At 41.5% G+C, this 26,834-nt stretch overlaps 1 protein-coding gene across 4 annotated transcripts in view; it reads left to right on the forward strand.

Annotated features, from left to right (window-relative positions):
- Positions 1-771: 771 nt before the first annotated feature.
- Positions 772-26,834, forward strand: part of TMC5 (transmembrane channel-like 5) — a 32,464-nt gene continuing 6,401 nt past the window's right edge. For 2 of the 4 annotated variants that reach the window (XM_010570159.1, XM_010570162.1), the window contains exons 1-17: positions 772-853; positions 2,083-2,230; positions 13,964-14,109; positions 14,677-14,876; positions 15,281-15,385; positions 16,986-17,078; positions 17,867-17,966; positions 18,557-18,647; positions 18,966-19,214; positions 20,480-20,631; positions 21,190-21,334; positions 21,916-22,071; positions 22,673-22,839; positions 23,500-23,578; positions 23,941-24,038; positions 25,763-25,858; positions 26,447-26,522. In XM_010570159.1, coding sequence (XP_010568461.1) covers positions 14,039-14,109; positions 14,677-14,876; positions 15,281-15,385; positions 16,986-17,078; positions 17,867-17,966; positions 18,557-18,647; positions 18,966-19,214; positions 20,480-20,631; positions 21,190-21,334; positions 21,916-22,071; positions 22,673-22,839; positions 23,500-23,578; positions 23,941-24,038; positions 25,763-25,858; positions 26,447-26,522 — 1,878 coding nt within the window. In that variant the 5' untranslated portion in view covers positions 772-853; positions 2,083-2,230; positions 13,964-14,038. The remainder of the gene's footprint in view (positions 854-2,082; positions 2,231-13,963; positions 14,110-14,676; positions 14,877-15,280; positions 15,386-16,985; positions 17,079-17,866; positions 17,967-18,556; positions 18,648-18,965; positions 19,215-20,479; positions 20,632-21,189; positions 21,335-21,915; positions 22,072-22,672; positions 22,840-23,499; positions 23,579-23,940; positions 24,039-25,762; positions 25,859-26,446; positions 26,523-26,834) is intronic. The other 2 variants (XM_010570160.1, XM_010570161.1) reach the window with 2 other exon arrangements.

The raw sequence follows: 26,834 nt of genomic DNA on the forward strand, positions 1-26,834 counted from the left end.
GCGGCCCCCCCCGCAGCCGCGGCCCTGTCTTCGGTCCTGGCCCCCCTCCCTCACGTAGCATCGCTTTGCGCCCTCAAACTTGTGGGCCTAAAATAAGGGGTTCGCGTTCTGCGACATCGGAGCCTTTTTATTCCTCTCAGGGCCGGCTTTAAAAATACCGTGAAGAAGCACAGCGGGATGTGGAGGCTGCTGGCGGCCCACCGTCTCCGTTAGCGTGAGGCAGGGCTGGGGGGTGTTCTGACTGCCGGGCATCTCCCACCGACCTTTGGCTTAGAAACAGGTTTTGTTTCGACGTCTTCTGTTAATCTTAAATGTCCATGCTGGTGTTGGGTGCTGTAAAAACTTCTTGCAAACTCTGATGGTTGGTCAGCTCCCGTTAGGCCGCGGGCCCAAACCCCATAGCTTGTTCTGAGTGACCAGATCCAGTGACACGGGCTGCAGTGGAAACAACACGGCTTTTCCCTCAACTGTGAAAACTGAGTATGAACTGGAGCAAACAAAGTCAGTAGATGCTTGGATCTCTTTTTCCATCTGAGTGTGAGGGTGGGCTTTGTGTTAAGTTGTAGTAAGCATCCCTGAGAGACTTATTTTTGGAATAATTCTTGCCTTTAGTGTGACAATAACAGCATGTGTGACGAAAAAGAAAATGAAACCTCCGGTAGTTTCCACAGTGTTACATGGGGGTGGGGGGGGAAGGCGTTTCTAGCCTTTCTTACTGTCTCCCAGATTTTTCTGAACGTTCCTCATCTGCTTTCTGCAGTACCTTTAAAAATAAGTCATCATTAGGTTTCAGGGTGGTGAATCAGACATAAATGAGCATGTTTCTTCTCTCACCTGTGTGTCATCAGCTCAGGTATATGATTTTCAAATTGCTTTATTGCCAGTAAGAATCTATGTGGATAATCAGTTTTCATAATAAAACCATAAAATGTTATTGATAAAAATGTAAGTTCTCAAAGTAATTTGTACATGTTTATGATCAGTAAGTTGATGTATTACTGGCAGAGGAGAGAGATATATCTTAAGCGGAATTGTGAAATACAGACACATGGAATTAAAGCAGAGGAACTTCCTTATTGCACTGAACTACTTTAAAAAAAAACAAAAACAAACAAACAAAAAAAACCCAAACTGTTTCATAGGTGTTCTTGCCTTCATGCTGGTAGATTGGTCTAGAATATAATATGGGTTTTAGCTATTTTTCCATGAGAATAAGCTATAACTTGCCCTCATCCTTCAATACATCACTCTGGAGGCTAGTACAAGAGGGCAGGGATTCAAGCCTATTGCTTTTTTCCCTTGTCCTTTTCACAGATCTCCAGGATTATTTTTCCCACGTGGGATTTTTTGTATAGCAAAGGCTGACACTGCGTGACTGACTGCTGCCCTCCAGAGAGGCTGGGCTGTGCTTCAGCTTGAGAGCATGCAGGTTCAGCTTGTTTGTAACAGAGCTGGACACCTCAGTGAAGCCCGTTTACACGGGTGATTTTGGTTCCTTGGTCTAGTGTCACATTTCATGGGCTTTGTGTGAACAACTTCCAGTTGATCATTCCTGAAAATTCAGGAGATGGAAATTGAAAGCCCTTGGTAGCATTCCTGAAAAATCTTTTGCTATTGTTTAGCATTCATGCTGAGTGTGCGATTCATATGCTAGATATGAATGTGTATTGCACCACCAGAGCCACTTTTATTAGTCCCTTGAAGCCAACCAAGCGTGGGCTGTCTTTGTGTTTGGCTGTGAACGTAGAGCGGTGCCAGTTCTGCCTTAAATAGCAACAATTACAGTGTAACTCCTCCCTGGGGGTGTCATCTGGGGTGTCAGTTATACTTTTTATTTGTGTTCCTTTTCTTACCACTAAGAATACAAAGAAGAAAGGTAAGTAATACACTTGCTGATTAATTAGACTCTTTCTGAAACTCCATGTGCTAGAAAAGTATTGGGTTAATGACTCCGTGTGCTAGAAAAGTATTGGGTTAATGACCCCGTGAGAACAAATTTAAATAGAGACTGCAGGAATTGAAACAAGATTGACTTCCCCAGGAATTTTGTGAGAACATTCTTTATTCTCTCTTTTTTTTTAGTTGAGAAAGCTTTTTAGACGCTTGGAAATGTTTCAGTGAATTTTGTGGATTGCAGCAATCCCAGGTGGGAAAACAGGAAGACAGGCATGCTGAGGAGGAGAGAACGGGTGATTCTGCCATAGCCCAACAGTCACATGCAGGAAGTGCAGTAGGTCCCCCTCGTGCATTATTTGTCCAATATACCTTATTCACAAAAGCAGCAGTTTTCAGTCTGTGCTGAGCATGGATGCCACTGCCGTATACTGTTTCCCTTGATGCTGGAGATCTGTCTGTCACACTTGGTAACACCATGTGTTTCCAGGACACTTTTTCTTTTATTATCGTTTTTCTTCATAATGCCACAGCCCCAAAATGCTTCTAAACATTATGGGAAGTTCTGAGTGTTTTAATTTGGGGGGGGCAATCTTGTGTTCGACTACCCCTGTGCTTTGCCCTGTGGCCTGTGCAGCATGCAGGCAGCTCCTGGATCAGTACAAGAGATCTGCAGACAAGTCCTCTGCAGTCATGCCAGGAATGTTGCTTTGGGCAAAACGTAACCTTAAAGTAGTATTAGAATACTTCACTTAAGTCTATGTTGAATGTGTCTAGTACAGGGTAGATGTGTTTTACCCAATTTAGGAACTGGAAAAGCACTAACCATTTGGTAAAAGTGATCCTTGGCCATTACAACAGCTCAGCTTCTGAACACGGAGCAAATTGATTTGTTACCAATTCCCCACTGGCTAGTGAGGGTCCCTTTAATCCAGAGGTTAACGGGTATTTTTCGTTTGTTTGGGGTTTTTTAATCTTGCTGACCAGAGAAGTTACTTAGGAATAGTTGCTGGAAGTTTTAAGATGAGTGTTTTTCTGGGGACATAAAAATATGCCCAGATAGATGTTACAAGCTGTATTAACACAAAAGTGGCTGGGGTTCTATAATTCTGCACAGTATTGGCAAAAAGGAAAAAAAATGTAACGGGCAGAGCACAGGTCTGGGACAGCAGAACCAGCATTGTTGTCCTTACCCTGTTTCTCTTTTCACCTGTGCCTGTCCTGGTGGTGGCTGTTGAGCCCCACATTCAGTCTGAGGATGCTCCTCTGTTCACAGGACAGCATTAGCCTTCGGGAAAGGGTACTGGGCTCCAGCCAGGCAGTGACTATTGTGTGGTGGGTGTGCTGGGGTAACACTGCGTCCAGCTGGCAAGATCCAGCTGCTACAGAGTAGTTGAAGTAATGGAGGCATCCCTGCTGAGCTGCTTTGGGACAGAAATTCCTGTAAGAGGCACCACCCCAGCACTTCACTGGCTTTTTCGTATCGCACCCTGCCTGGTGCTCAGCTGTAGCTTTATCCAGTCCATAGTTTTGCCCATGTCTTCTTGAGAGGAAGACAAGAAAAATCACTCTTTCTGTGTCCACTGAAGGAGAAGAGGTTCCTTCTGGTCCCTACAGAGTACAGGAAGACAGAGCTGGTATTAAATTCCCCATCCAGGACCTGCTAATTATTGCCTGTGTTAACATGACTATTTTCTTCACCCCTAGCTAAACCTTCCTGTAATACAAATAAAAATATGTGAGGTCAAGATTGTTCTTTATCTCTGCTCTACGAATGATTAATCCAGGTGTTGTGGTTTACCCCCAGCCAGTAACTAAGCACCACGCAGCTGCTTACTCACTTCCTCCCCACCCAGTGGGATGGGGGGAAGAATTGGGGAAAAAAAAGTAAAACTCATGGGTTGACATAAGAACAGTTTAATAGAACAGAAAGGAAGAAAATAATAACAATAATAAAATGACAATAATAACAATAATAAAAGAATTGGCATACACAAAACAAGTGATGCACAGTGCAATTGCTCAGCACTTGCTGACCGATGCCCAGTTAGTTCCTGAGCAGCAATTTGTCCCCCAGCCAAATCCCCCAGTTTATATACTGGGCATGACATCACATGGTATGGAATACCCCTTTGGCCAGTTTGGCTCGGCTGTCCTGGCTGTGTCCCCTCCCAACCTCTTGTGCCCCTCCAGCCTTCTTGCTAGCGGGGCATGAGAAGCTGAAAAATCCTTGACTTAATCTAAACACTACTTAGCAACAACTGAAAACATCAGTGTGTTACCAACATTCTTCTCATACTAAATCCAAAACATAACACTATACCAGCTACTAAAAAGAAAATTAACTCTATCCCAGCCAAAACCAGGTCAACGGGGATAAAGGTAACACATCCTGTGTCTGAAAAGTATTTCTCTTTGCCCTTTTATTGTGGCGCTATTGCGATTCAGGCCAAAAGCAAAGCATGTTTAAATTCATGGAAGGCAACTGAGTATCCTGGAGATGAAATAGAAATAAAGCAGCGTGTTCTCTAGCAGGTACCACGAAATGGACTTCTCTTTGTTGTTTTCCTTTCTCTTTCTGAGCCTTTCCGGGGGATACAGTTCCTCGCACAGCCCGTTCGGGGGAAAGGGAACCGAAGCGGGCGGCCGCGGCGGCAGCCCGCGGCTATCAGGGCCGGAGGCGGGATCGGGGCACCGGGAGGAGCCGCCCCCGGGGCACGGGTGCCGGTTCCCGGGCCGCGCACCGCGGACGCCGAGGCAGCTGGCGCGGGCGAGCCGGAGCCAGGCAGCCCTCTCCCGGCAGGGGGGCAGGGAAGGGGCCGGGGCCGGGGCCGGGACCGGGGCCGGGGCCGGGCGTCTCCGGGGCTTGGGGCCCCTCGCCGCTGCGGCTCTGCGGTTGCGGCAGCGGTTGGGAGGGCCGGGGGCGCCGGGGGGGGGCCGGAGCTTGCGAGGGTCCGAGCAGGGTCTGCTCCAGCTCTCCGCCGGCGGGGCTGGAAGGTGGAGGAGTCACCCGAACTCCCTGTCTGACGGGCGACTGCAGTTTACTAATGCTGGCTGTTAATTTAGCGTGATAGAACTGTTGCGGCTGGACTGCGTGCGTGCTCAGGCGTCTACTCGGCTTCTGCTGTCTGAGAGGTAGATAGCCACACGGAGCACCGCCCTGACCTTGGTATCAGCCCTGCTGCAGGGCACCTCACAGCTTTATCGCCCCGTTAGTCACATAGGAGCTTCCCCTGTCTTCAGCTGGAAGGGTTGGTCCCATGGGGGATTAACAGCCGCGTTCTTCCCTGATGTATTTAGCCGGTGTGCCACACAGTCTGTGAGAAGTTGCACCAGCCTTGCTGGGATCACTAGCTTGCAGCGTGACATTTGCTTTTGCTTTGGTGTAGCTTGTGTGTTGAGTCTGCTAGCTAGTGAATGAATGTGGCACTGCATTTTCCAAGTAGGAGGCTGTGAGGTTTGTATGTTACAATAGGTGACGGGAAGCCAGAAGTACTTTTGTATTAAATAGGTGGGAAAAATCCCAGGTTTAAGTATTCATGCTCTTTGTGGTCAATCATTTTGTCATTCCCTCAAAACAAGCAGGCTTACTATTTAAATACTACTCTCTTTTTCTCCGTTCGCAGCATTGCTTTTTTTTCCTTTATGCCCTAACCTACAAAGGTTGAAACGTTTCTATGCAAAGATTAAATATACATCCAAAAGCCAAATCTTTACATCCAAGATTTTATTGCTAAGTCTCTGTCCCTTAGTAATGCTCCATTAGTTAAGCAAACGGGCAAGCAGTCCATGGTACTGCATGGGAGCTGTGCTATCTTCTGCTTCCACTGACCTAGCATCACTACAGTCATCTCTGCCAGTCCTGGGGCTGACAGCAGCCTGATCCTGCTCTGTGTAGCAGAAGCAGCCAGTCAGTAGCTGTAGAGCCATGTTCAAGGTGTGATAGTGTGAAGTGTCAGTCCCTGCCCACGGGACACAGCCCTGGCACAGGATAAGGATACCAGCAGGCTGCCTGTGCTAAGCAGTGTAGTTGAAATGGCACCTGTTCCGGGCTGGTATGTCCATACTCCACCCAAAGCAATTTATTTCAGTTTCTCCCTCCCCCGCCCCCCGCAGAGTAAGCTTGTCGGGAGGACTTTTATTCTTGCCATGAAAGCGGTAGAGTGGTGAGGTGGTGTGATATGGCTGTAGGAGCTAGCACTCTATGGCAGTGTCCCTGTTCACATTTTTGTGAAATAACCTCTAATTGTGACTTGTATAGTCTATAGCTTCTTTATGTTCATTGTAGGATAGAACCCTAACGTACTAACATGTTACACTGCATTTTAATGTAGGTGCATTTTGTCTGAAAAAAAAGGTATTTAGTTTATGTGAAATTATTTGTCGAACAATTTGAAAACTGCATATAAGGATTTTGAAGAGTTAGGAGAAACCTGTGTTGAAACTGGTTCTCTTTTCTTCTGACTGGTTCTTCCCAGCCATTTTCTAGCTTCTTAGATGATTTGCCAGAATATTGTGAATAGGTTTTGTTTTCCCTCAGGGTCATCTTAAATGCTGCTTGTGCAAATAGTGATGAGATGACAATATCCTAACAGGAAGTTAAGCTAGAAATTACAAACAGAACAATGCCCTTTTTTTCGTTCAACAACATCATGTTTCTTTAAAATCTTGTTTATTATCTAAATGACTATATGTGCAGTTTTCATAAGCTTTTCCAACTGAACTTGTGAATAAGACTCCTGTAACTGATACTACTCATTAAAGTATAATTTGAAAGTTGCATTTAAACTGGATAGGTATCCATTGCAAGTACAGAATAAACAAAGCTTTCTTTTAAGGCAAAACGTTTGAACTGTTCTAGTAAACAGTATCTCAGGCCTCTAATAGATTTGGTGTGGTAGGCTGCCTTTCCACTGAAAGCAGAAGACTAATTCCAAACAGGTACTCAAAAACGGCTTCCTTTTTTTTTTGTAACCAGTCATATCCTTCAAATACAAGCAGCTGGTAATGTTGGTTAATAGACAGACTTAAAAAACTTGTTTTGCAAAGCAAGATTTAGTCCTGCTACATGCAAAGAATGTGATAGTCTGCAGTTTGGAAATTTAGTCACAAGACTGACTTGCACTGGTATGATTTTTTTTCCCCATAATTGTCAGACTATGAGCGAGGTAATGTCTTTTAAGTGTTAAAGTAATACTGCAGAGTTTTGTTCCCAGTTTCTTATTCTTGTTAATCTTTCCTCTCTCTGCCAGGTGTACTGTTCTTACTCTTCAGTTCCCTATTTTTAATTTTAGTAGTTATATACCCCTGATTGTTCCTCTTTACCAGTGCTCGTAATTTTCCCAGTGGATTAAGTTTGCAACTTGTGGTCAGAGTTAAGAAAATAAAAGCAACAAAGCAGCAAACGAAAAGACTTGCTCTCAAAGGGGTCTCTGGGGAAAGGATTAGATAATGCAAAATCACTGTGATATGTACTTCAGTCCATAAGAATTGTGGTCCTTTGGGGCCTTTTGGGTGGAGAAGCGGGGGTTTGTGTGGTAGATTAGGGAGGATACTATGAATTTCATAAATTAATGAAGTATCTGAACTTTCATCCACTGCCATTAAGCAAAAACTCTGAAGTGTGCACCACATCTTTATGACACTTTACTGGACAATAAAATTTAACTATGTTGTAACGATTTTTTAAATGTTTCAGGGGCGTGTTTATAATAAAGGTGTCTAAACTCAGGTGAAGAAGTAGAATCCTGCTTGAGACACTGCAAACACAAAGTGGTTGGCAGTCCTTCTCCAAAAGCTGTATTTAAGCAGCCACAGGTGATAGAAGGGATTTAACTTTCAAACAAAGTGAACAGGATGAAAATATTGTAGTGGTAGTGGGGGGGGGGCAGGGGGGCAGGGGGGCATATTACAAGAGGAATGTTAAATGGAAAGGACAAGGCAAACAAATGAGTAGATGCAAAAAATGGATAAAGAGCAGGTAAGGAGCAGAGTTTGTGATGCTGAAGCAGTAGCTCCAGGCAATGGGAGCAGCCAGCCGAGGGCAGAGATAGTCTGACAGTAGGATGTTCCCCCATGTCAGACAGACACTATTCTGCCTGCTGCTGCCAGCCTGCCTGCCTGCAGCTCTGCACCCCACTCTCACCAAGAAGGGCTGGGGGGACAGGGAAGATGGGATCTGAATTCTGGTAGGTAGCATTGCACTATGGGACTAGGAAGTACCTTCCTTTGTGAGCTCAAGATCCAAGAAGCTATTGGGAGAGACGGCAGCATTGCGACCGTAATGGGGATGCTGTCACTCTCTCCTTTCCCTTCCCAATTTGGTTGTCTGTCCTTTGCCTATGCAGTAGTAAGCAGATGAGTCTTTAGTGCTAGCACATGTCATCTTTCACTGGGAAGATCTTTTGTAGCAGAGGGACAATTTACATTGCTGAAATTGATTGAAGGTCTAAAATAACAAAGTTGACGTTGGCTCCTGTAATTGACTCTGCTGACATCAGTAAAAACACAGTGGAAGGCTGGTAAGAGGTGGCGTTTGTCAGTGCAGACTGGGTACTTTGGCAATATGCATAAAAGGTAAGTGACTTTCACTTCCGTGTATGATTCACGCTTATTTGATTGCTAATATGTCAATTAAAGATCAAGTTTTCTTGAGTGTAGTGTTTGATTAGCATCAGTTCACAGGCGTTTTAGATTTTCTGAGAGGATTTCCTGGTTTGTTGCAGCAGTGTTGAAACTGTTGGAATTGAGACAGTGGAAGAGTAGTGGTCAGTACTGGAACCTGGTTGCTGATGCAACATGTTATCTAGTTTTAACTGTGGTCTGTCTGTCAAAGTCATTTTTGGCTTCCAGAAATCAATCTGATTTTTTCAGTATCAAGATGTGTGGAACATCTTAAACAGGACAGGGATTCATGAATAAAAATAACTTAGGTAACAGTGAAGCCCTGTCTGGTCGTACCCTACAAAACTAAAAGATTTTTATGGAAATAGAGCACATTCAGCCTTCTGAATCAGTTCTTCCATGAGTTCTGTTCCCTTCATTCAACACTAATAAGTCAACTAGGATGTAATGGAACTTACTGTTTCCATTGCTCTTCAAGATTTGTGTAAGTAGAATTTACTTTATGTAATCCTTTTTACTGAGGAATTACGGTAAAGGACTTGAAGGTCTCAGTGGCTTTCCTGAAACTTGATACCAGGACAAAGTGCTATTTTAGCAAGACATTCATGTTTGTTTGATTTATATTCTAAATGAGGATTAGTGGCTATAGCAGAGAATTACCTGTACAGGAATGGATGAAACTAACCTGGAATATTTTGTCAGGGCTGTTGGTCTGTGACGTGAAGGCAGTTATTTTTCTGGGAAATGATCCAGAAGCTTGAGTCTACACTGTTTGGAGTTTCCTGTTCTATATCACTACAGTGCATGTTGAATGATTTAAGCGGAAAGCACCCACTCTCCACCTATCCTGTAACTTACTTACCTATCGATGATTTTTAAACCTGCTGATCTTAAGGCCTTCTGTCCTCCAGAGGAGGAACACAAGATGTGTCTAGTTGCTTGCCGAAATCCAAAATGTCAGCCAACAAATGGACACCACTCTGCAAAGGGAAGATTTCTCAAGCTCCTGCTTTCTATCTTTCTTTCACAAATGACCTCTGTTCTCCAGCTGTATTTTTTTTTTCTTCTGGAAAATAACTTTTTAGAGGGAAAGCTAAGTCTGAATGTCATAGCTTTTCTTGGAGCTATGGTTTACTGCATCCCATCATAGGTCAAAAAGAAGAAAGAGATGGTTTAGCTTAAGCATTACCTGCTTCGAGTTCTTTCCAATGAACTATGACTGGTCAGAAATTTACAAACTGCCAATCCATCAAACCCCAAACCAAACCTATAATGTAGGCATCTGATTTGATAAGAAGAGTTTCTCATGATCTTTGGGCTTGGGATGGAGCAAGTGGATGGATTGGCATGCCACCGGTACACCCTGAGCATGTATGGTCATAGACACCTCCATCCCACCCTACAGCATTTAGGTACCAGGTAGCATAGTAATCTTTGAGTGACTACAGCCTCAGTCAAGAAACATATGGGTTATCCATGTTAATGTTCTTGCTCACTCCAAATACCTCAATGTTTGGGATCTTATGCTTTCAGGCCGCAGAGGAAAATCTCTATTTTTTTCAGGAATGAAATGCGAAGATTTGAATTTGCCTCAGTGTACATGGGGAATTTATTTAAAATCGTTAAAACTTTGGGAGTGGAGAAAAAACAGTGGCTTCAGATCCTGGGTTCAGTAGACTGTAAATGTCCCTGTGGATTTTCATGGAAATCCTGGCATAAAGCACATCTTAAGACTCAAAGGAAATAAAGTGAATAATGATGCAACCAGTAGACAGTCTGTCCTGGGGATATTTGAGTGTCTTAGCAAGCATTTATGGATATGCCTAGAGGTCTTTAAAATGAGTAAGAGAAAGAAGTGATGGACGTATTTTTTTAGCCAGGCTGATCTGTTTCTTTTGGCTTGGTTGTACTTTAGCAAGTTGGTTGATAGAGCTGGTTGATGCTTCCTGCTAGCTTTTTTCTGGGTAATGCTGGTTCTACACATCCCATACATTGCCATTCAAAATAGCCATTCTCTCTACAGTTTGAATGAAGACTAGGCAAGTTGACGAGCTCTTTAGATCAATGCTCAGCTTTCCAGCTGCCTTGCTGGCAGGCTTCCCAGCTTTCTGGATGGCTGAGTCCAAGTGAGATGGGTTCCTGGGAAACCAGTTAAAAAATAGAAAAATGTAATTTTGCACACTCTTCAAAGGGAATTGTCTAAGAATTGTCTTCCCCTGAGAAAGTAATCTTTTCCTTTTTAGCTTTTCATTACAGTGTGAAATGTAAAACACTTTTATAGGGGGAAATTTAGTTTTCCAAACAACTCTGCAGAAGACCATGATTATCTTTTTCAAGAATTGTTTCCACGCTTTTTAATGGAGTATAAGGGCAGAATGTACTAATTCCTGAAGCGTTTGTATAAAACTTCATATATATTCTAAGCTAGTTCTCAAAAGATCATCAAGAGCTAAGTGGATCCTGTCAAAGAAAGCATACCTCTCAGGAGGTTTAAACTTCCAATGACTTTTATGTAAGAGCCTTCGGTTTCTGGGGTGTTTATTGGTTTTCTTTGGAGATAAGGAGAGGAGGCTCTGCTAATTACTTTTCTGAATACATGAGAATTTCACTTTGTCTCTGTAGGTATGAAATTGTTGCCTGAAAAAAACACAAGTTTCACCTAGGGGAGACTATGTTTATAGTTTCTTGTGGCAATAATCACATTCCACTATTTACAGAAGGGATGGGTGATGCACCGTATATTCAAATTGCCTGGTATGCTTTTTTATGGTATGGTTGCTGAAGGTGTGGGCGTCGTAAGCTTAACCTCAGTACCAGGGAAGATTATGGAACGGTTCTTCTTGACTGCGGTCACACGGCATGTGCAGGACAAATGGGATCAGGCCCAGCCAGCATGGGTTCATGAAAGGCAGGTCCTGCTTCACCAACCTGATCTCCTTCTATGACCAGGTGACCTGCCTAGTGGATGGGGGAAAGGCTGTGGATGTTGTCTACCTGGACTTCAGTAAGGCCTTTGACACTGTCTCTCATGGCATACTCCTTGAGAAGCGGGCGGCTCATGGCTTAGACAAGTGTACTTTTCGCTGGGTGAAAAACTGGCTGGATGGACGAGCCCAGAGGGTTGTGGTGAATGGAGTTAAATACAGTTGGCGGTGGGTCACAAGTGGTGTTCCCCAGAGCTCAGTATTGGGGACAGTTCTCTTGAATATCTTTATCAGTGACTTGGATGAGGGGATTGAGTGCACCCTCAGCAAGTTTGCAGACAACACCAAGTTGGGAGGGAGGGTTGATCTGCTCAAGGGTAGGGAGGCTCTACAGAGGGATCTGGACAGGCTGGGTCAATGGACTGAGGCCAATTGTATGAGGTTCAACAAGGCCAAGTGCTGGGTCCTGCACTTGGGTCACAACAACCCCATGCAACGTTACAGGCTTGGGGAAGAGTGGTGGAAGGCTGCCCGGCAGAGAAAGACCTGGGGGTGCTGGTTGACAGCCGGCTGAATATGAGCCAGCAGTGTGCCCAGGTGGCCAAGAAGGCCAACAGCATCCTGGCCTGTATCAGAAATAGTGTGGCCAGCAGGAGCAGGGAGGTGGTTGTTCCCCTGTGCTGGGCACTGGTGAGGCCGCACCTCGAGTCCTGTGTTCAGTTTTGGGCCCCTCACCACAGGAAAGACATTGAGGTGCTGGAGCGTGTCCAGAGAAGGGCAACCAAGCTGGTGAGGGGCCTGGAGCACAAGTGTTAGGAGGAGCGGCTGAGGGAACTGGGGTTGTCTAGTCTGGAGGAGAGGAGGCTGAAGGGCAACCTTACCGCTCTCTACACCTACCTGAAAGGAGGTTGTAGTGAGGTGGGTGCTGGTCTCTTCTGTCAGGTGGCTGGAGATAGGACGAGAGGAAATGGCCTCAAGTTGCAGCAGGGGAGGTTTAGGTTGGATATTAGGAAAAATTTCTTTACTGAAAGGGTTGTCAGACATTGGAATAGGCTGCCCAGGGAAGTGGTTGAGTCACCATCCCTGGAGGTATTCAAAAAGCGCATAGACGAGGCATTTCAGGACATGGTTTAGTGGGCATGGTTGATGGTTGGACTTGATGATCTTGAAGGTCTTTTCCAACCTAAATGATTCAATGATTCTATGATTCTATAACATGCTTCATCATGCTATAATGAAAGCGTAGGCAATGTTCTGATTAAAATGTAGGACTTTGAATTCAGTCAACCACCTGTGTTTATATGCAAATCTCTTTGCAGGCCAATGTGCAAAACCTGGGCAGTGTTTTACAACTGTATGTCATACTGCAAGATTTTAGACTGTCTTCCAAGATCTTTAGGTGTGTAAATGACACAATAGTAATTTAAGACCTTCTTTTGGCAAAACGAGAAGATTTTGACAAGCCTTCAGAAACTAGACACTGTACAATTATCCATTTTGAAGATGCTTTTCTTCATGTGATACTATCTTTACTGCAGTAGAAATTGCAAAGAAAAACCACTGCAGACAGAAAAGTTGGTTGAGACTGTACCGTTAAATGAGATTCAGCTCTGCTTTTCTGGGAGTGGAGCTGAGCTGAAAGCAGGGTCTGATGGCTTTTGCCAGATGTGTCCTTTATTTTTTTCCTTCCCTGTTGTTGAATAGCTTGGCAGCAGATCAAACTTGGCATGGTGCCTTTAAGAACAAATGCTAAAAATTGCTTCCTTTTTTAATTTTGAGTTTGACTTTTGATTAAGTGCAAGAACTGCCTGTTTAATTTTGATTCTGTTTTTCTAATATAAGGTTCTCTTTTCACTGACTTACCTGGACTTCAGTTCATTAAACTCTGACCACGTTTGGTTTGCTTAAGACTAAAATGGAGCACTCTGTGAGAAATAAAGCTAAACCCAAACCTATTTACAGGATCAAGACATTATATCATTAGAAGAGCCCTCATTAAGAGGGGGTCTCTAAATAATGTCAGCTCTGTACATAGCAGTGGTCCAGTGGGTCCCTTGTTCAGAACTAAGGCTTAGAGATGCCACAGCTAGTAAGGAAGTAGGCAGACCTCACCTCCTCTTTGGTTTTGGAAATGTAGTACTTGGAGAAAATTTGTGTATTTGTTTTTTCCTGTATGAGGAGGAAAGACAGAACTTATTTTCTTTTTCTTAATGTTTTGACGTGCTTCTAAAACCTGGCTTCATTGTCAGTGTTGGGGAAGACTTCATGTGGCACTCCAGTTCCTTAGTTTTGTAGAGAACTTGCTATACAGAAATATTAGTTCCTGTTTTACCTGTGACTTCTGGTGGACCCTGATTTCCCAATGGTAAATAGCACAAAGTTAGAACCATTTCCGATTTATATAGTTTCATGTTATTTGTTAGCAGGGTGGCAAAATCTTGTAACTAAGATGTTAAAGTGACGTTCCATTCTTTTCTTTTTGTATGTACCTGCATCTGTTTTGTAATTACGTCTGTAATCAGTCTTCCATGAACATAGTAATGAAGCAGTAGAGACAAAAATAAGGACGATTTCATCCCTCAAACCAAGGACTTGTCATGTCTTATTACAATGAAGCCTTTGAAAATCCAGACTACCACTTCTCAGAGACGCTGGAAATTGATAGAAGGTGAGTTTATTTAATTTTGCTGTTGTGACTGTGCCATAAGAAATTAAATTCTCTAATTATATGCAGGAGAAAGTTTTTCTCCAGAGTTTTGATTTGTGGAATTATTTTAATCCCTCCTTTATGCTTGCATTCTCAGACACAAATTTTGAAAGCTGTTAACAGGAAGGTGGCATTCAAGAGAAATGGCATGTTTACTTTTTACATGTTAGATGAATTTATCAGTTAAATGTATTTTAGGATTTATGACATAATGTCATAGATAGTTTTTTAGTTCCAGTAATTTTCACAATGTGCTATAACCATGGATATCCTCGTTTTCCAAGCAGTTATTCCTGTTTGGGTAGAGTCCAACCTAACTTCAGGTGAGAGAAAAGTTTTAGTCTTTCTAATTCAGTTGATGATCAAATCAGAATTATGATGTTGGAGTTCTAAATACAAAATACCTCACAGTATCAGAGTTTGTTTTATAATGTACTCAAATTTGATGATAATAGGTAGCCATTTATTAAGGATATCTATGGAGAGTTTTTGTGGCACTCAGGGTTTTCCTTTTTGTTGCTCACACAGGAGGAGTCCTCAAAAGAATTTGTTCTCTCGCCAAACCCCTTATGATGCTTCACTGCATGGTTTCCGTGGAGAACATGGTGGAAGAGGACAGAACTACCCTCTGGCCATACCAATGGCCTCCATGAGACATAGCTCTGAATACAGTGAAGGTTTACCGGGAGTTAATGTCCTAAGCAGAAGTCTGTATGGAAATTCCATGGGTATGTAACTTCTCATATGAACAGCTTACAGAAACACTGGAACAAATAACAGCTTACTCTGTCCTGAGGGAGTCCTGCAGCTCTGGAAAGCTCAACTCTGTATATATTTGTATGTGGTGGCAGTGGGGTTTTTTTGCTTTTTTTCCTAGTAGTTCAGATGTTATATTAACAGATCCATGGACTGTCTGTTGTATTAACAGATCAGTAAATACTGACTTGTATGGACTGCATAAGTCAGTGATTACTAGGATGTATGTTGAAGTGAGATATAGGAGTTTTGTTAATGGGAAATATTGCTGTGTTTGCAGTAGAGCTGTATTTGGTCAATAGGGCTTATATTCTGTGTTAGTAAATAATCCATAGCAGTATACAACTTTCTGTATAATTCTGATTCCCTTCAACAGATACTCTTTTCTTTGAGCCTGAGGCAGAACTGGCATATAGCCCACCTTCTACCTTCCATCTGCTGGATCGCCCCTATACCCGCAGAATTTCCAATGTATCAGAAGGTAAGACATAAGGATTGTGGTACATCAGAATATTGCATGTCAGTCTTGGCCCCCATAAAATAATAAATATTTAAAAGCCTTCTGGTTCAGGTATGAAGATCTTACCATAATAAAAGAATCATAAAGCACAAACTCTCTTTTACTATCCTACATTGTTGTAGCTGAATTTTTCAATATCTTTCTGAAGGTGACAATCTTTGTTTCTTGAGCAATGAAAGATATAATGCCTACCCATTTTAACCCAAACTCCTTATAAGTGGGTCAACATAAAACAAACTTACAAAGTTATCTGAAGAGGCTCATTGTAGGAGGAAATAAGGGGAGGATAGGTTGCATTTTTGAGACTGTCTTTATTGAATTTTTCACTCTGTTGGCTCCATGTAAATTCTAGACTATAATAGAAATTAGAGATTTATATTCATTAAAATACAGGGCGTCTGGAATAGTATAATCTGGGTTCTGTTTTAGGCTAGCATAGTAGTTTATTGTTCATGTTCTGGGTCAGAACTGTTCTTCCCATATAATGTAATTTTTCTGTTACAATCAGTTCAGTTCTTCTCTGCTGCTTCTGGAATGTAATTAAGAGTTCTTTTCTGGAATTGTTACCTAGATGCATTGAAAGAACCATCTCTCTGTGCCCCCAAAGTGAGCGATTCTTGGTTTTTTTTCTCTTTTTCATCTTTAAGAACATGGTCTTTATGTTAAGATCTGATTTGGCAAAATCCTGTATTTGTATTAAAAAGCAATGGTTTTATTGGTACCTGGAAAAGCTTCACTCCATGAGTCCATAGAAATAGGACATTTCCAAACATTAACTATCATGCATGGCTTTTAATACCTGATGGGAAGTTATTAAAGTTTCCAACACAATCAATTACAGGATAAATGTCTGGGTGCTGAAAGTTCAAGAAGTACCTGCACAAGACTTTTTTCTGATTCTTTTTAATTGCTACAAAGGAAGTTGGCTCAAAGTAGAAATGACATTAACATCAGGGAATCATTAGATCTAAACAGTAAATATGGTGAAGGAGCCTGCACCATGTGCATTAACTAACAGGCACATCAGTCAGTTGGGGCCTTCCACACCAGAGGGTCAAGCTCAAAGAGGGATGTAACATTGCACAGACTGGCCATTAGCTTACTGGGAAGGTGGGGCAAGGAAAGCTGTGGCTAAACCCATCTGCTTCATAGCTGGAAGGTGGGTGCGTTTAAGGAATATAGTCACTGGTGTTTGAGTAATTGGATGAAAGAAGGTTGAGAGAACAGTTGCATTTTGGCCCCAGGGAAATGGGAATCTGGTACATATAACTTATTCAGTGTGATTGAGTGTGATTCTAAAACAATCCCTCTGAAGTCAGTGGAAGGATTTTTAAACAAAGGACCTGTCTTCTAGGAAGAAGGTCTTGAATAATCAATGCGTGCATTTATGAGTGGGATACATGACACAGTTTTCCATGATGGCTGAAGGCTGGGCGCAGTATCTCTTTTCCAGCATGTATCTGAAAAAGCGTATACAGTCGTCAAGCATGACCAGGAACAAAGTGAGTGGGGGAGTGTATGTTTGCATGTAGGTACTTACTAAACAGTGCATGTTATTTAGATAGCTTTATTCAGAGACGCAACAGAAGACCACCTGATGACATCTTCATGACTTCTTCCAGCCTGTTTGAAACAGATCCAGTGTGCAAAGAAGGTAGGAGTTTAGATAAGTGGTTCAATATTAAATAGCATCCTGCACAAGGATGGTGTGGTTGATACAGTTCTTGGTTTATCACCAGAATTGCATGTACAGTCTTTCTGTGGTTATGGCAACAGCTTGGTTTTGTGTTAACACTAGTGATTAATCTTTTCTACTCTACTAGCACACTAAAATCCCATGATAAATGAAGCACAGTGGAGTGTGAATATGTGTTAAACTGTAGAAAGAAAAGCTAAACTCTATTAGAATTTGTTTGACCAGCTAATGGATTGTTTTCAGCCACTGTGTCTGGAATTAGCATCAAATTCTAACCACTCGAAAACAGCCTGATTGTCAAGTAATACCATTCTGTGTATTTCATAGGTAGTGCTAAGTTTGGGCATTAGCATCAACTAAAATTATAGAATAAATAAAACAAAAGTTTAGCTTTCAAGTCAATATGTAGCATCATAGAAATTTAAACAGTGATCAAGCAATAGACCAGAATCTTGGAGTTTGTTGGTATTTTGTTTTCCTGTATATTGCAGCTCTTTGTATTAACATTAAACAAGCATCAGACAAGTGATATTTAATTTTAACATTCAGCATTGTGCTACTTACTTATATCTGTATTAGAGTACCGATGGAGCTGATGATATTCTGAGGAGTGTTATTAAGTCTCAGAACTTGCCACACCTTGGTAGCAGTGAAAATGGGGAACGTTGTTATATCCATTTTAGATTTTGTGTAAGAATTACTGTATCATTATCCCAAAATTTGGATTTTTCATGGGTTTTATGCAGAGGAAGAGTTAGTTGGAAATCTTGCAAGTATGTCTGCCAGTGAAAGGATTAAAACAATCCAGAAGATGCCAGAGACCATGAAAAAAAAGAGAGAGATCAGGTAAAAATAAAAGTTTATCTGTTTAGTCTTACAAACACTATACTTCCAACATCTAGCTATCAAATATGGGTGTTTGCCATCTGCTCAGCTTTAGTTTGTCACTTTGAAAGTACGTTTTAGTGCACTTTTAAAAAGTTAACGTCTTGCAAGGGAAAATAATTTAAAGATGGTTCATTGTCCTTTCTCTGGGTGGGAAGAATCTCTCATGGTAATATAAAACAGAATATCAAGGCCTTGAGATTTGATTATGAATGATGACTTGTAATTTCTTTTCAAAGGAAACTTGGATGTTGGCCATTGAAAATGGAGAAGGGACCACATGGTCTCAACCATCCTTTCGTCTCCTCACAGAATATATTTAAATTTTGTTCCCAGAGTGAGTTAGTGGAGGGGTTAGAACATGCTGTCATAGCATGGACAGGAGCCATGGTATCAGCTAATAGAAAAAAACCCAGCAGAACATCTCCATGTTTTATTAACTCTGTTCAAGTGCACATGTGTGAAACTGTTTGTAGCAGCTTCTTCAGCTTCTTGTTTTAGTTACAACCCATACTATAATGTTTATCACCCCCTGCCCTGTTTTTCCACAGGAATAAAGTTCTTAACCAAATAACAAAAAAATCAAAGCACCACAGTACTCAACTTTCCTGCTGTACAGAGTGTCTGCAGGGAACAGTAGTGGTAAGTGTCAGAAACTTCTGTCAGTCACAATACAGTAAAGCACTTTAGCTGCAATGTTATCACTGTCTCCAGAGGTATCTAGTATCTTGCTTTGTTACTTACCAAAGAGCCAATTAATTGCTGCAGTGTTCATTAATAATGACTTGCATTATGGTAGCACTTAGGAACACCAGTTAAACATCTTCTGGTGCATGTAGTGGGGGATATCTGTTCTTATCATCAAAATGGAACTGTAAAAAATGTGAGGCTTTATTACGTGAATTTGAGTCCTGTTTAAGACTGCTTGCTGAGATTCTTCCCTCCTCTTTTGCACTTCAGTCATTTCGGCGATTTGGAAATAGCTTTTCAGAATATTTTCACCTACTGCAGTTATGGCACAAGACTCTGAAGACCATTGGTGCCAAGTTTGGAACAAGTGTTCTTTCTTATTTTCTTTTCTTGAAGTGGCTGATAATTTTCAACATCTTCTCATTCCTCATGAACTTCAGTTTCATCACAATCCCTCAGCTGGTTGCTGCAGAACCAAATAACCTTTCATTCATGGGTCTGGAGCTGTTGACTGGAGCTGTAAGTATGTAATAACAGATTTGTATTAGTGCTGTGTGCAACAGATCTACTTTAAAAACTCATGATGTGAAAAAGTTAGTATTACTTATTAAGAGGTGGAGTTAGAATTTTACGTGACTAGAAACAATATTTAGTAGATATTTGAAAAAGAAGCTACAACAAACGTTGACTCGGGGTGAGATGAATGGAACTCATTCTGATGCATTTGTCTCACTGCAAATGATTGTTGTGTTTGGCACTATTTTAAGACTTTCATCACTGTTTCAGAAAGCAATGGAAGAGACACAAAGGAAGCCAGGCCTTCCAGAGATAGCTACAATAGTCTTCAGCAGAACATTTTTCCCATGCTAATTTTCCTCTGAAAATACAGTGCAGATTTCCATATGTGATCCTGTGAATTTTGCTTATTTCCAAAGCTTTATTCTTTCAAGGAACATGCAGATCCTTTGTGGCAACCTGCTGAACTCAGTGGGATCTGGAAACAGGAGGATCTTTTCATTGTGTGGAGATCTTTACATTCGGGGAATAAAGTCCCAGGCTGTTTTTAAAGGAAGATTTTGCGCTGCTTTAACTCTACTAGTATTCATCAACTAAGTGATCTGAGAAGATGACTTACTCTTTTTTTTCCTTCTTTACTGTAAAAAATCTGCTAATTTTATTGTTGTTAAAGGATTTCTCTAGTTAATAAACAAGACTCTGCTCTTACTAATGCTTAGTTGAGAAGAGATCTTTTTAAAGAGGAAGGGTCTCAGCCTTTTCCTTCTAAAATTGCTTGTAAAGTGCTGTGTTTTGTAGTAATGCTGTTTAACTTTGCAAAGTACAGTCAGTATTGCAGGAGTTCAGCTATAGTGTAGTAACTCTAGTGTTGAATGTCATGTGCTTCCTTCCTGCTTCCTTCATAGTTGATACAATTTGTCAGTACAGAACCTTGCTCCTAAGGAAGAAGCAATTAAGCTTTTCCCCCTTCAGGAATTTTCAGAAAAGACCAAATCCTGCAAAGGTGTTGAATGCTCATGACCATCCCACATGAACCTTAAGAAAGATACAAGTCATTTATATATCTCTAGAAGCTCTCAAAACTATGGAAGATTTTAGCTGATAGAAGGAAAACGAAAGGCCTGATATTTAGAAATTTAATCACACCTGTGATTTCACAGTAGGGGATGGGACAGCTCCCACTTCCACTAATTGAGTTTCAGATGTTGATACTTCCCACCATATGCAGGTGATAGCAAACATTCTGAATGATGTCCATATCTTTTCAGGGTTATTTTCAACAAACAGTACTCTACTATGGCTTTTACACCAATGCTACAATCAGTAAAATAGAGAATGGTTCATCTTACAACATGCAGCTGGCCTATATTTTCAGTGTTGGAATATATTTTGTCATCTGTTTTCTCACCTTGTTGTTCAGGTAAACTAACTATATATTCTTATTTCACTTATATTAAGTAAAAAAAAAAACCCAAACCAAACAACCAAAACAACAACAAAAAACCCCACCCTGTCAATGGTTGGCAGTAGTAATTACCCAAGTATGTTTCTTTAAGTCCTTATTTCCAGGTCTAGAGTTTAAGTAGAAGTTTCTGCTCAAAAGACAGTCTCCAGAAATCAAACCTTTATTAAACAAATGAAGAATAACTGCAAAATAGTAAAGGACATGCAGAGAATCCCAGTTCAAACCAATGAATATCATGATTTGCCTTTTGTAAGCTGTTGCTCCTAATATCTTCTGGTATTGATGTGGCCTTCCAGAGGTAAAGATTGTCAGCAACAACTAGAAGAAGGAAATGTGAGAGTTGTTTCTTACACTAAAGTTTATTTTCATGTTGTCTTATGTGACATGCTCTGACATAGGTCCAGTAGCCTTGGGTTGGGATAGAAAAACTTGACAAAACTCCCTTCTTGCCCTGCTGTACAGACTTGATGTATTTCCCCATTACACATCTCACAAATTTAATTTTCACTGCAGCATGGCAAAATCCTTCTCCAGGAACTTCATTAACCCTCATACACACTCTGGAAATGCTAGTAAACTTCTCTGCACTTGGGACTTCAATATAACCAGTGAAAAATCTGTGAAGCTGACACAAAAGAATCTCAGCACACAAATAAAGGTACAAAACACAAGAAGTACAAAAAGGTAGAAAGGTACAAAACCGGCTTGCATGAGTCACTCTGCCAGAGACTTACTTATGCATACAAATTTGTGTATGCACATACAAGTCTCTGGGAGAGTGACTCAAGCATGCTAGTCCTGTTCCTAATAGACTTAAGTCTTCCTGACTGTTAAGTTTCATTTGGTTTGAACTCTTGGAGTTGGCTTAGCTACTTGTTTTTCTTTTCTCTTTAAGCTATATATAAATATTTGTATGCTTCTGTTCTACTGAATGAATCTCTGTGACTATTAAATATTTGCCAAACAGAATATTTCTGCTGTTTTTCCTTCCTGCGATTTAACCATTTTGTAAACAGAAGGCAGGCTTGTAATATTATCTGTGAAATACAGTGTGACCATCAAGAGAAAAGACTTTTAGGATAGGAACACAAAGTTGTCCAGTAAATGTTCCCAGGATATTACTCTGCCCATCTTCTAGAGAAATAATAGTTCATTCAGTCTCTCAACTAGTTCCTTGAAAGAAGTGTTGCTTTATGCTGTTCACTAAGGAATTCTTCATTAGGAATTGTTTCCTTGCAGGAGGACTTAGCTGACGTAAACCGAGAAGTTCTAAATTTTTCTCTAACAGAGAGAGTTGTTCATATTGTTATTCATCTTGTTTCTTGGGCTGCTTCCCTGGGAACAGCAGTAGCTGCTTGTGCTGGTGTTTACTTTCTCTCCATTAATAACCTCAAGGTAAGGACAGATTTTGCAGTCTGGTTTTGGAGATGCTTTTTTCCACATGGGTATCTTACACTGAGTGCAAGCAGTGGTCTGTTCACTACTAGAACTGTAGGGAAGCACAGCTGTTGTTTCTGCCAATGCAAACACAAATTCTGCTGTACCTAAAAAGCTGATTTGCAAAGGTTTGCACCACTGGGGACTATGGCAAGACCGTAGGACCTGAGGCGTCTGAGCAAATCTCCACCCTCACCCCAGCAGCTGCTTGCCTGGACTTATGGCTAGCTTAGGTGCAGTGCAGCTGGTGACCTTGAAAGAAACAACAAGAAGAAGCCTCAGCAAGGCCTGGCTCTCCTTTGCCTAGGAGCTGCTGAACTTAAGCTGGGGCTCCCCCCCTTGTCCCATGTAATGTGGGTGAAGGGGAGAGGGTTGCTGTGCTGCTGGGCATGGGCCTATAAAACATGATAGTCTCTAACCTGAGAACATACGGGGAGGTGTGCCAGGTGTCTTCCCTGTTGACACAACTTGAGGCAGCATTTTGGTTAAGGCTGTAAGTTGGGGTGGTTTGGTTGGGGTTTTGTTTTGGTTTGGGTTTTGTTTATTTTTTCTCTCTAAGCTGTTTGTGAAAGAGCATAAAAATGACCTAGAGAGCCAAGCTGCCATGTTGGTGCTACCTGTTGCCACATCTCTCCTCAATGCATTCATCCCATTCTTCTACTCGTGGCTTGGACACCTGGAGAGATTTCAGACTCCCGGGCACCAGATATATGTCACTATTACCAGGTATTTGTTGCTATCACGTCTTAGTGCTTTTTGCCTGAAGTTGTCTGACTCTTTTTGACAGCAAGCTGTGTCTAGGTGGTGTGGTGGGCAGTAGGGAGCTATGGAGAAGAGTTCATCTGCTCCAAAGGCTTCTGTACACTTTTCCCTCCATGTTTTGTTTGTCTTCTGTGAGCCCTCTGGAGTGTTACGTTTCTGCCTGAAGACGCATATGGTTTCCCTCTCAATTAGGCAGACTGTAACACTGGGCTTGGTTTTGTTAGTAGCTTCACTAGATAGCCCCTGGGCTGTTGGCCCCCCAGGGAAAGGAAGGGAAGTTGAGAGAGGAGTGAGGAGGTCTTACTTAAATACAGATGCCTGGAATTAACACCATGTAACCCCTGGTGCCCCTCAGACCTTCCTCCCCTGTGGTGCCCACACATCCAACCATCAGCTTGTTGAGCAGAGGCTTGTGCCAAGGTTGTCATGCCCCTTCTGCCAGGACAATAGAATAATGCTGCACCTAAGCTCCAGGGAGAGCTCCTGTTAGTCCTGGCACTCTGCAATGCTATTGTTGTAAGAGGAGGCAATAAAGTGTAACCAACGGTCATCCCACCGACATTCCCTCCAGTAAGCTTATGGACCAGCTGTCAATACAGTTACTGTTAAATTTTTTTTTTTTAGAAATATCATCCTGAAAATATCAATTGTTGGAATACTGTGCTACTACTGGCTTAACATTGTGGCTGCATCAGAGTCACAGGTAAAGTTTCGAAAATACAAATCTTTGACTTACAATGCCAGCTTAGGAACCACTTTGATAAGAGGCTTTCTCTAGCAGAGAGAAGTACATGAAGTGTCTTGGAAAGCTGAATTTGCAACCCTAACATTTTTTTATTAGCATCTCTAGAGAAATGAACTGTAGGAAAAAATGAATCGCCCAACTCGGGTCTCAGCTGGTTTGCAGCATTGCTCAGTGAGAGGTCAACTATGATTAGTCAGGCTGTTAGCAAATCTTTCATCTGTAGCCCAAGTTTCAGATGCCCAGGCATTTGGGAAAAATGTTAGAATCGCATGATTTTTTACTTTTAGATGTGCTTTTTTTTTTTTCCCTTCTACTTAAAGTGCTGGGAAACTCTGGTTGGCCAAGATATCTATCGCCTCGTTGTAGTTGACTTCATGTTTTGTTTGCTTGGCTCTTTCTTTGGAGAGTTTTTACGAAGGTGAGTACTACTTTTCTAATTCTGTTTTTATTAATTAACCAAAGACATAGTCCTTTATTCCAGTGTGAGAAAAGAAGTCCAACAGAAGCATGGCTGTGGCACCACTGAAGCTTCCTTGGTTGTCTCTACCAGGCATAGTTTCTGGGTACATGCCTCGTGTATATTGCAGCTCCTTCTTAGGAGGAGGTCAGAGGGTGTCCCATTCTACTCTCCCAATGTGTCCTTTTTTCCTTTGGAGATGGAAATACAGGCAGGGAGGAAGCCACATTGTACTCCCATGGATCTCCTGAATGGGATGGCAAAGGACCAGGTGTCTCAAGCAGAAAACCTTGCTTTTCTGCATATGCACAGGAACACTGCTGGCTTTCCTTGGTATGTCCCCCTGTAATTTTTTTCCTCTTAGTTTTGTCACTTTACAGAATGCACACAAGTTTAAAATCTTATTTTAATCAGTCTTATTAAGGATGTAATATGATTCTCAAGTGTAGAGGTCTGCAGCATGGTAAAGAGAAAGTATTTTCAACTGAATGTGAATACAGCTAAGTGTGTAAGCAAAAAGTCAGTTACTTCTGACATCTGCTGTGTGTACCTTTCTATTGCCAAACACTATTTATGACTTAAGGTAGTAGAGTATTTAAGTGCTTGCCAGCTCTACAGAACATTTAGGGTTCCTGGCCATACTTGTGTAGGAGATCCATTGTTTGCCCTTTGCACATGATGTGAGCAAGACTGGTTTACAAGGTAGGACTTTGTTAACTTTATGTTAAATCAACACAAAAAAAACATTGAGAAGCCCTTGAAGACTTTTTCTCCACAGCTTTTGCCAGTGTACTTTAATCCTCCTTCTGTTCTCATTCTGTTCAGGTAGGAAACCACCTCCCAGCAAAAGGTCACAGTACCAAAACTGCAGTGTCAGCTGTGATGAATGTCCTCCACTAAGCTGTGCAAAAGCACCAGACTTAGAGCTGTGAAAGATTAAAAGTACAATTGCTCCTATTTATTTGTATGTATTCAGAGTAACCCCCTGAAAGCCCAGCCCTGAAACACTGTTGATGATGCAGCTGATAAGGTGGTACCAAGACCTGTATTGAAGGCAAAATGGGATAGTTACCAAAATCTTTATTGTTCTTGCTACAACAAGCAGAAACTGAATCTCCCCAGCTCAGGAAAAAGGAGGTGATAAAAAGGGATTGTTGGTCCTCACTAGGAATCCTCTGAGTACTTGCTTACCTGTCTATGTCTCAGCTACCTGCAACCTCAGTTACTTTGAAGTAGGATATACTTTAGGATATATTAAGAGTATCAGTCTACAAGATTCAGTTTTTTGATTAAGGCTGAAAATTCTCAGGACTCAGGAACTGAAAAGCTGTTACAGTTTTGTACTGAGGCAACTTGCCTTTTCAACTGTTTTAAGCGTAAGCATACTTTTCTGATATAGTTACAAATCTTTTTTTTTCTTTTTTGGGGGGGCAGTTGCATGAAAAATATCCTAGGTCTTATTTCAACCCTGCTATGTGTTATGGGAATCTGCTTTTGCCAAATTCTGTTTTATTTTTGATGTGCTCTCTAATCAACAAGCTGTGGCTGTTTTGCATGACGTGGTTAATGCAGCCCCACATCATTGATGCGTGTATTCAGGAGGTCATTTGTAGAGATTTCTACAAAGGGTTTTATCGTTTAGCAGATGCTATTGTGCTGTGGGTTTGTGGTTTTTTTTTCCTCAGAATTATTGGAACTACAGTCTGTGTGAGCCTGGGGCTGCCAGAATTTGATATCGGACGAAATGTTTTAGATTTGATCTATGCACAGACTTTGACCTGGTAAGTGTTACATTTACAGCGAAAACTCCATTTGCACTTAGAAATACCATGGAACATTCTTATTCTGACATTTCTGGGTGCTTCCCATCACGGGGAAAAAACAGGATAAATGCCTGAGATGACATATTAAGTACCTTTGTAAGGATTGTGACTTGCCAGTTGTCTTTGTAATTACGCAGGTAATAACAATAACTTTAGTCAGTAGTTTACCCTGTGGCCACCTGGTCTGGGAGAAACCTGTAAAAGAAACATCCTAGAGTTTTTTCTTCTTCCCCACTGGGATGGTGTTCCTGTTGAAATAGTCTCAGTATTAAACCCTGGAAAAGATGCCTTATTTCTAAGAATGAATATGTTACTCCAATTACAACAGAGTTTTGCAGACATGTATATAGGTATGTATGTTTGAAGTTGCATATTTTTAAAAGTTGACTTACTGTTACAGGATGATTGTTAATATAATTACATTTCCAAATAACCAAACACTAACTGTGTATGAAGTTGGCATGATATTTTCTGCTTTCAGTGCACTGAGAGCTGTGTGGTGAATAGTGAAGATTTAACTTTTCTCTTATAAATCCTTTCTTGTAGGATTGGTATCCTCTTCTCACCTCTGCTGCCTGGTATCCAGATGATATCATTTTCTATAGTATTTTATGTGAAAAAGGTAACAAGCATTACATGTAGTCATCATAAACTTACACTGTTTGAAATTTGGGCAGAATTCATTGTGTTAAAGTGCTGATTTTGTCTGGAGGCTGTGGGAGTTTGCAATTAGGGGAGCAGGGTTTTTTTTTATTGGGTTCGGGGGGTGTGTTGCTTTGAAGGAACACAATTTAGATGCACGCCCTTGAATTACACACCTGTGAAATTTGAGAGGGGCGAAAAGTGTGGAAGGGTTATAGGAGGGGTTAAGAGCACAGTTAGAAAGGGGAGAGAATAAAGTAGTAAAATTAAAGGCTGGGCAATTAACGGTGTA

The sequence above is a fragment of the Haliaeetus leucocephalus genome, unplaced genomic scaffold (assembly GCF_000737465.1).
Source record: "Haliaeetus leucocephalus isolate CR32 unplaced genomic scaffold, Haliaeetus_leucocephalus-4.0 Scaffold295, whole genome shotgun sequence".
Taxonomy (NCBI): Eukaryota; Metazoa; Chordata; class Aves; order Accipitriformes; family Accipitridae; genus Haliaeetus; species Haliaeetus leucocephalus.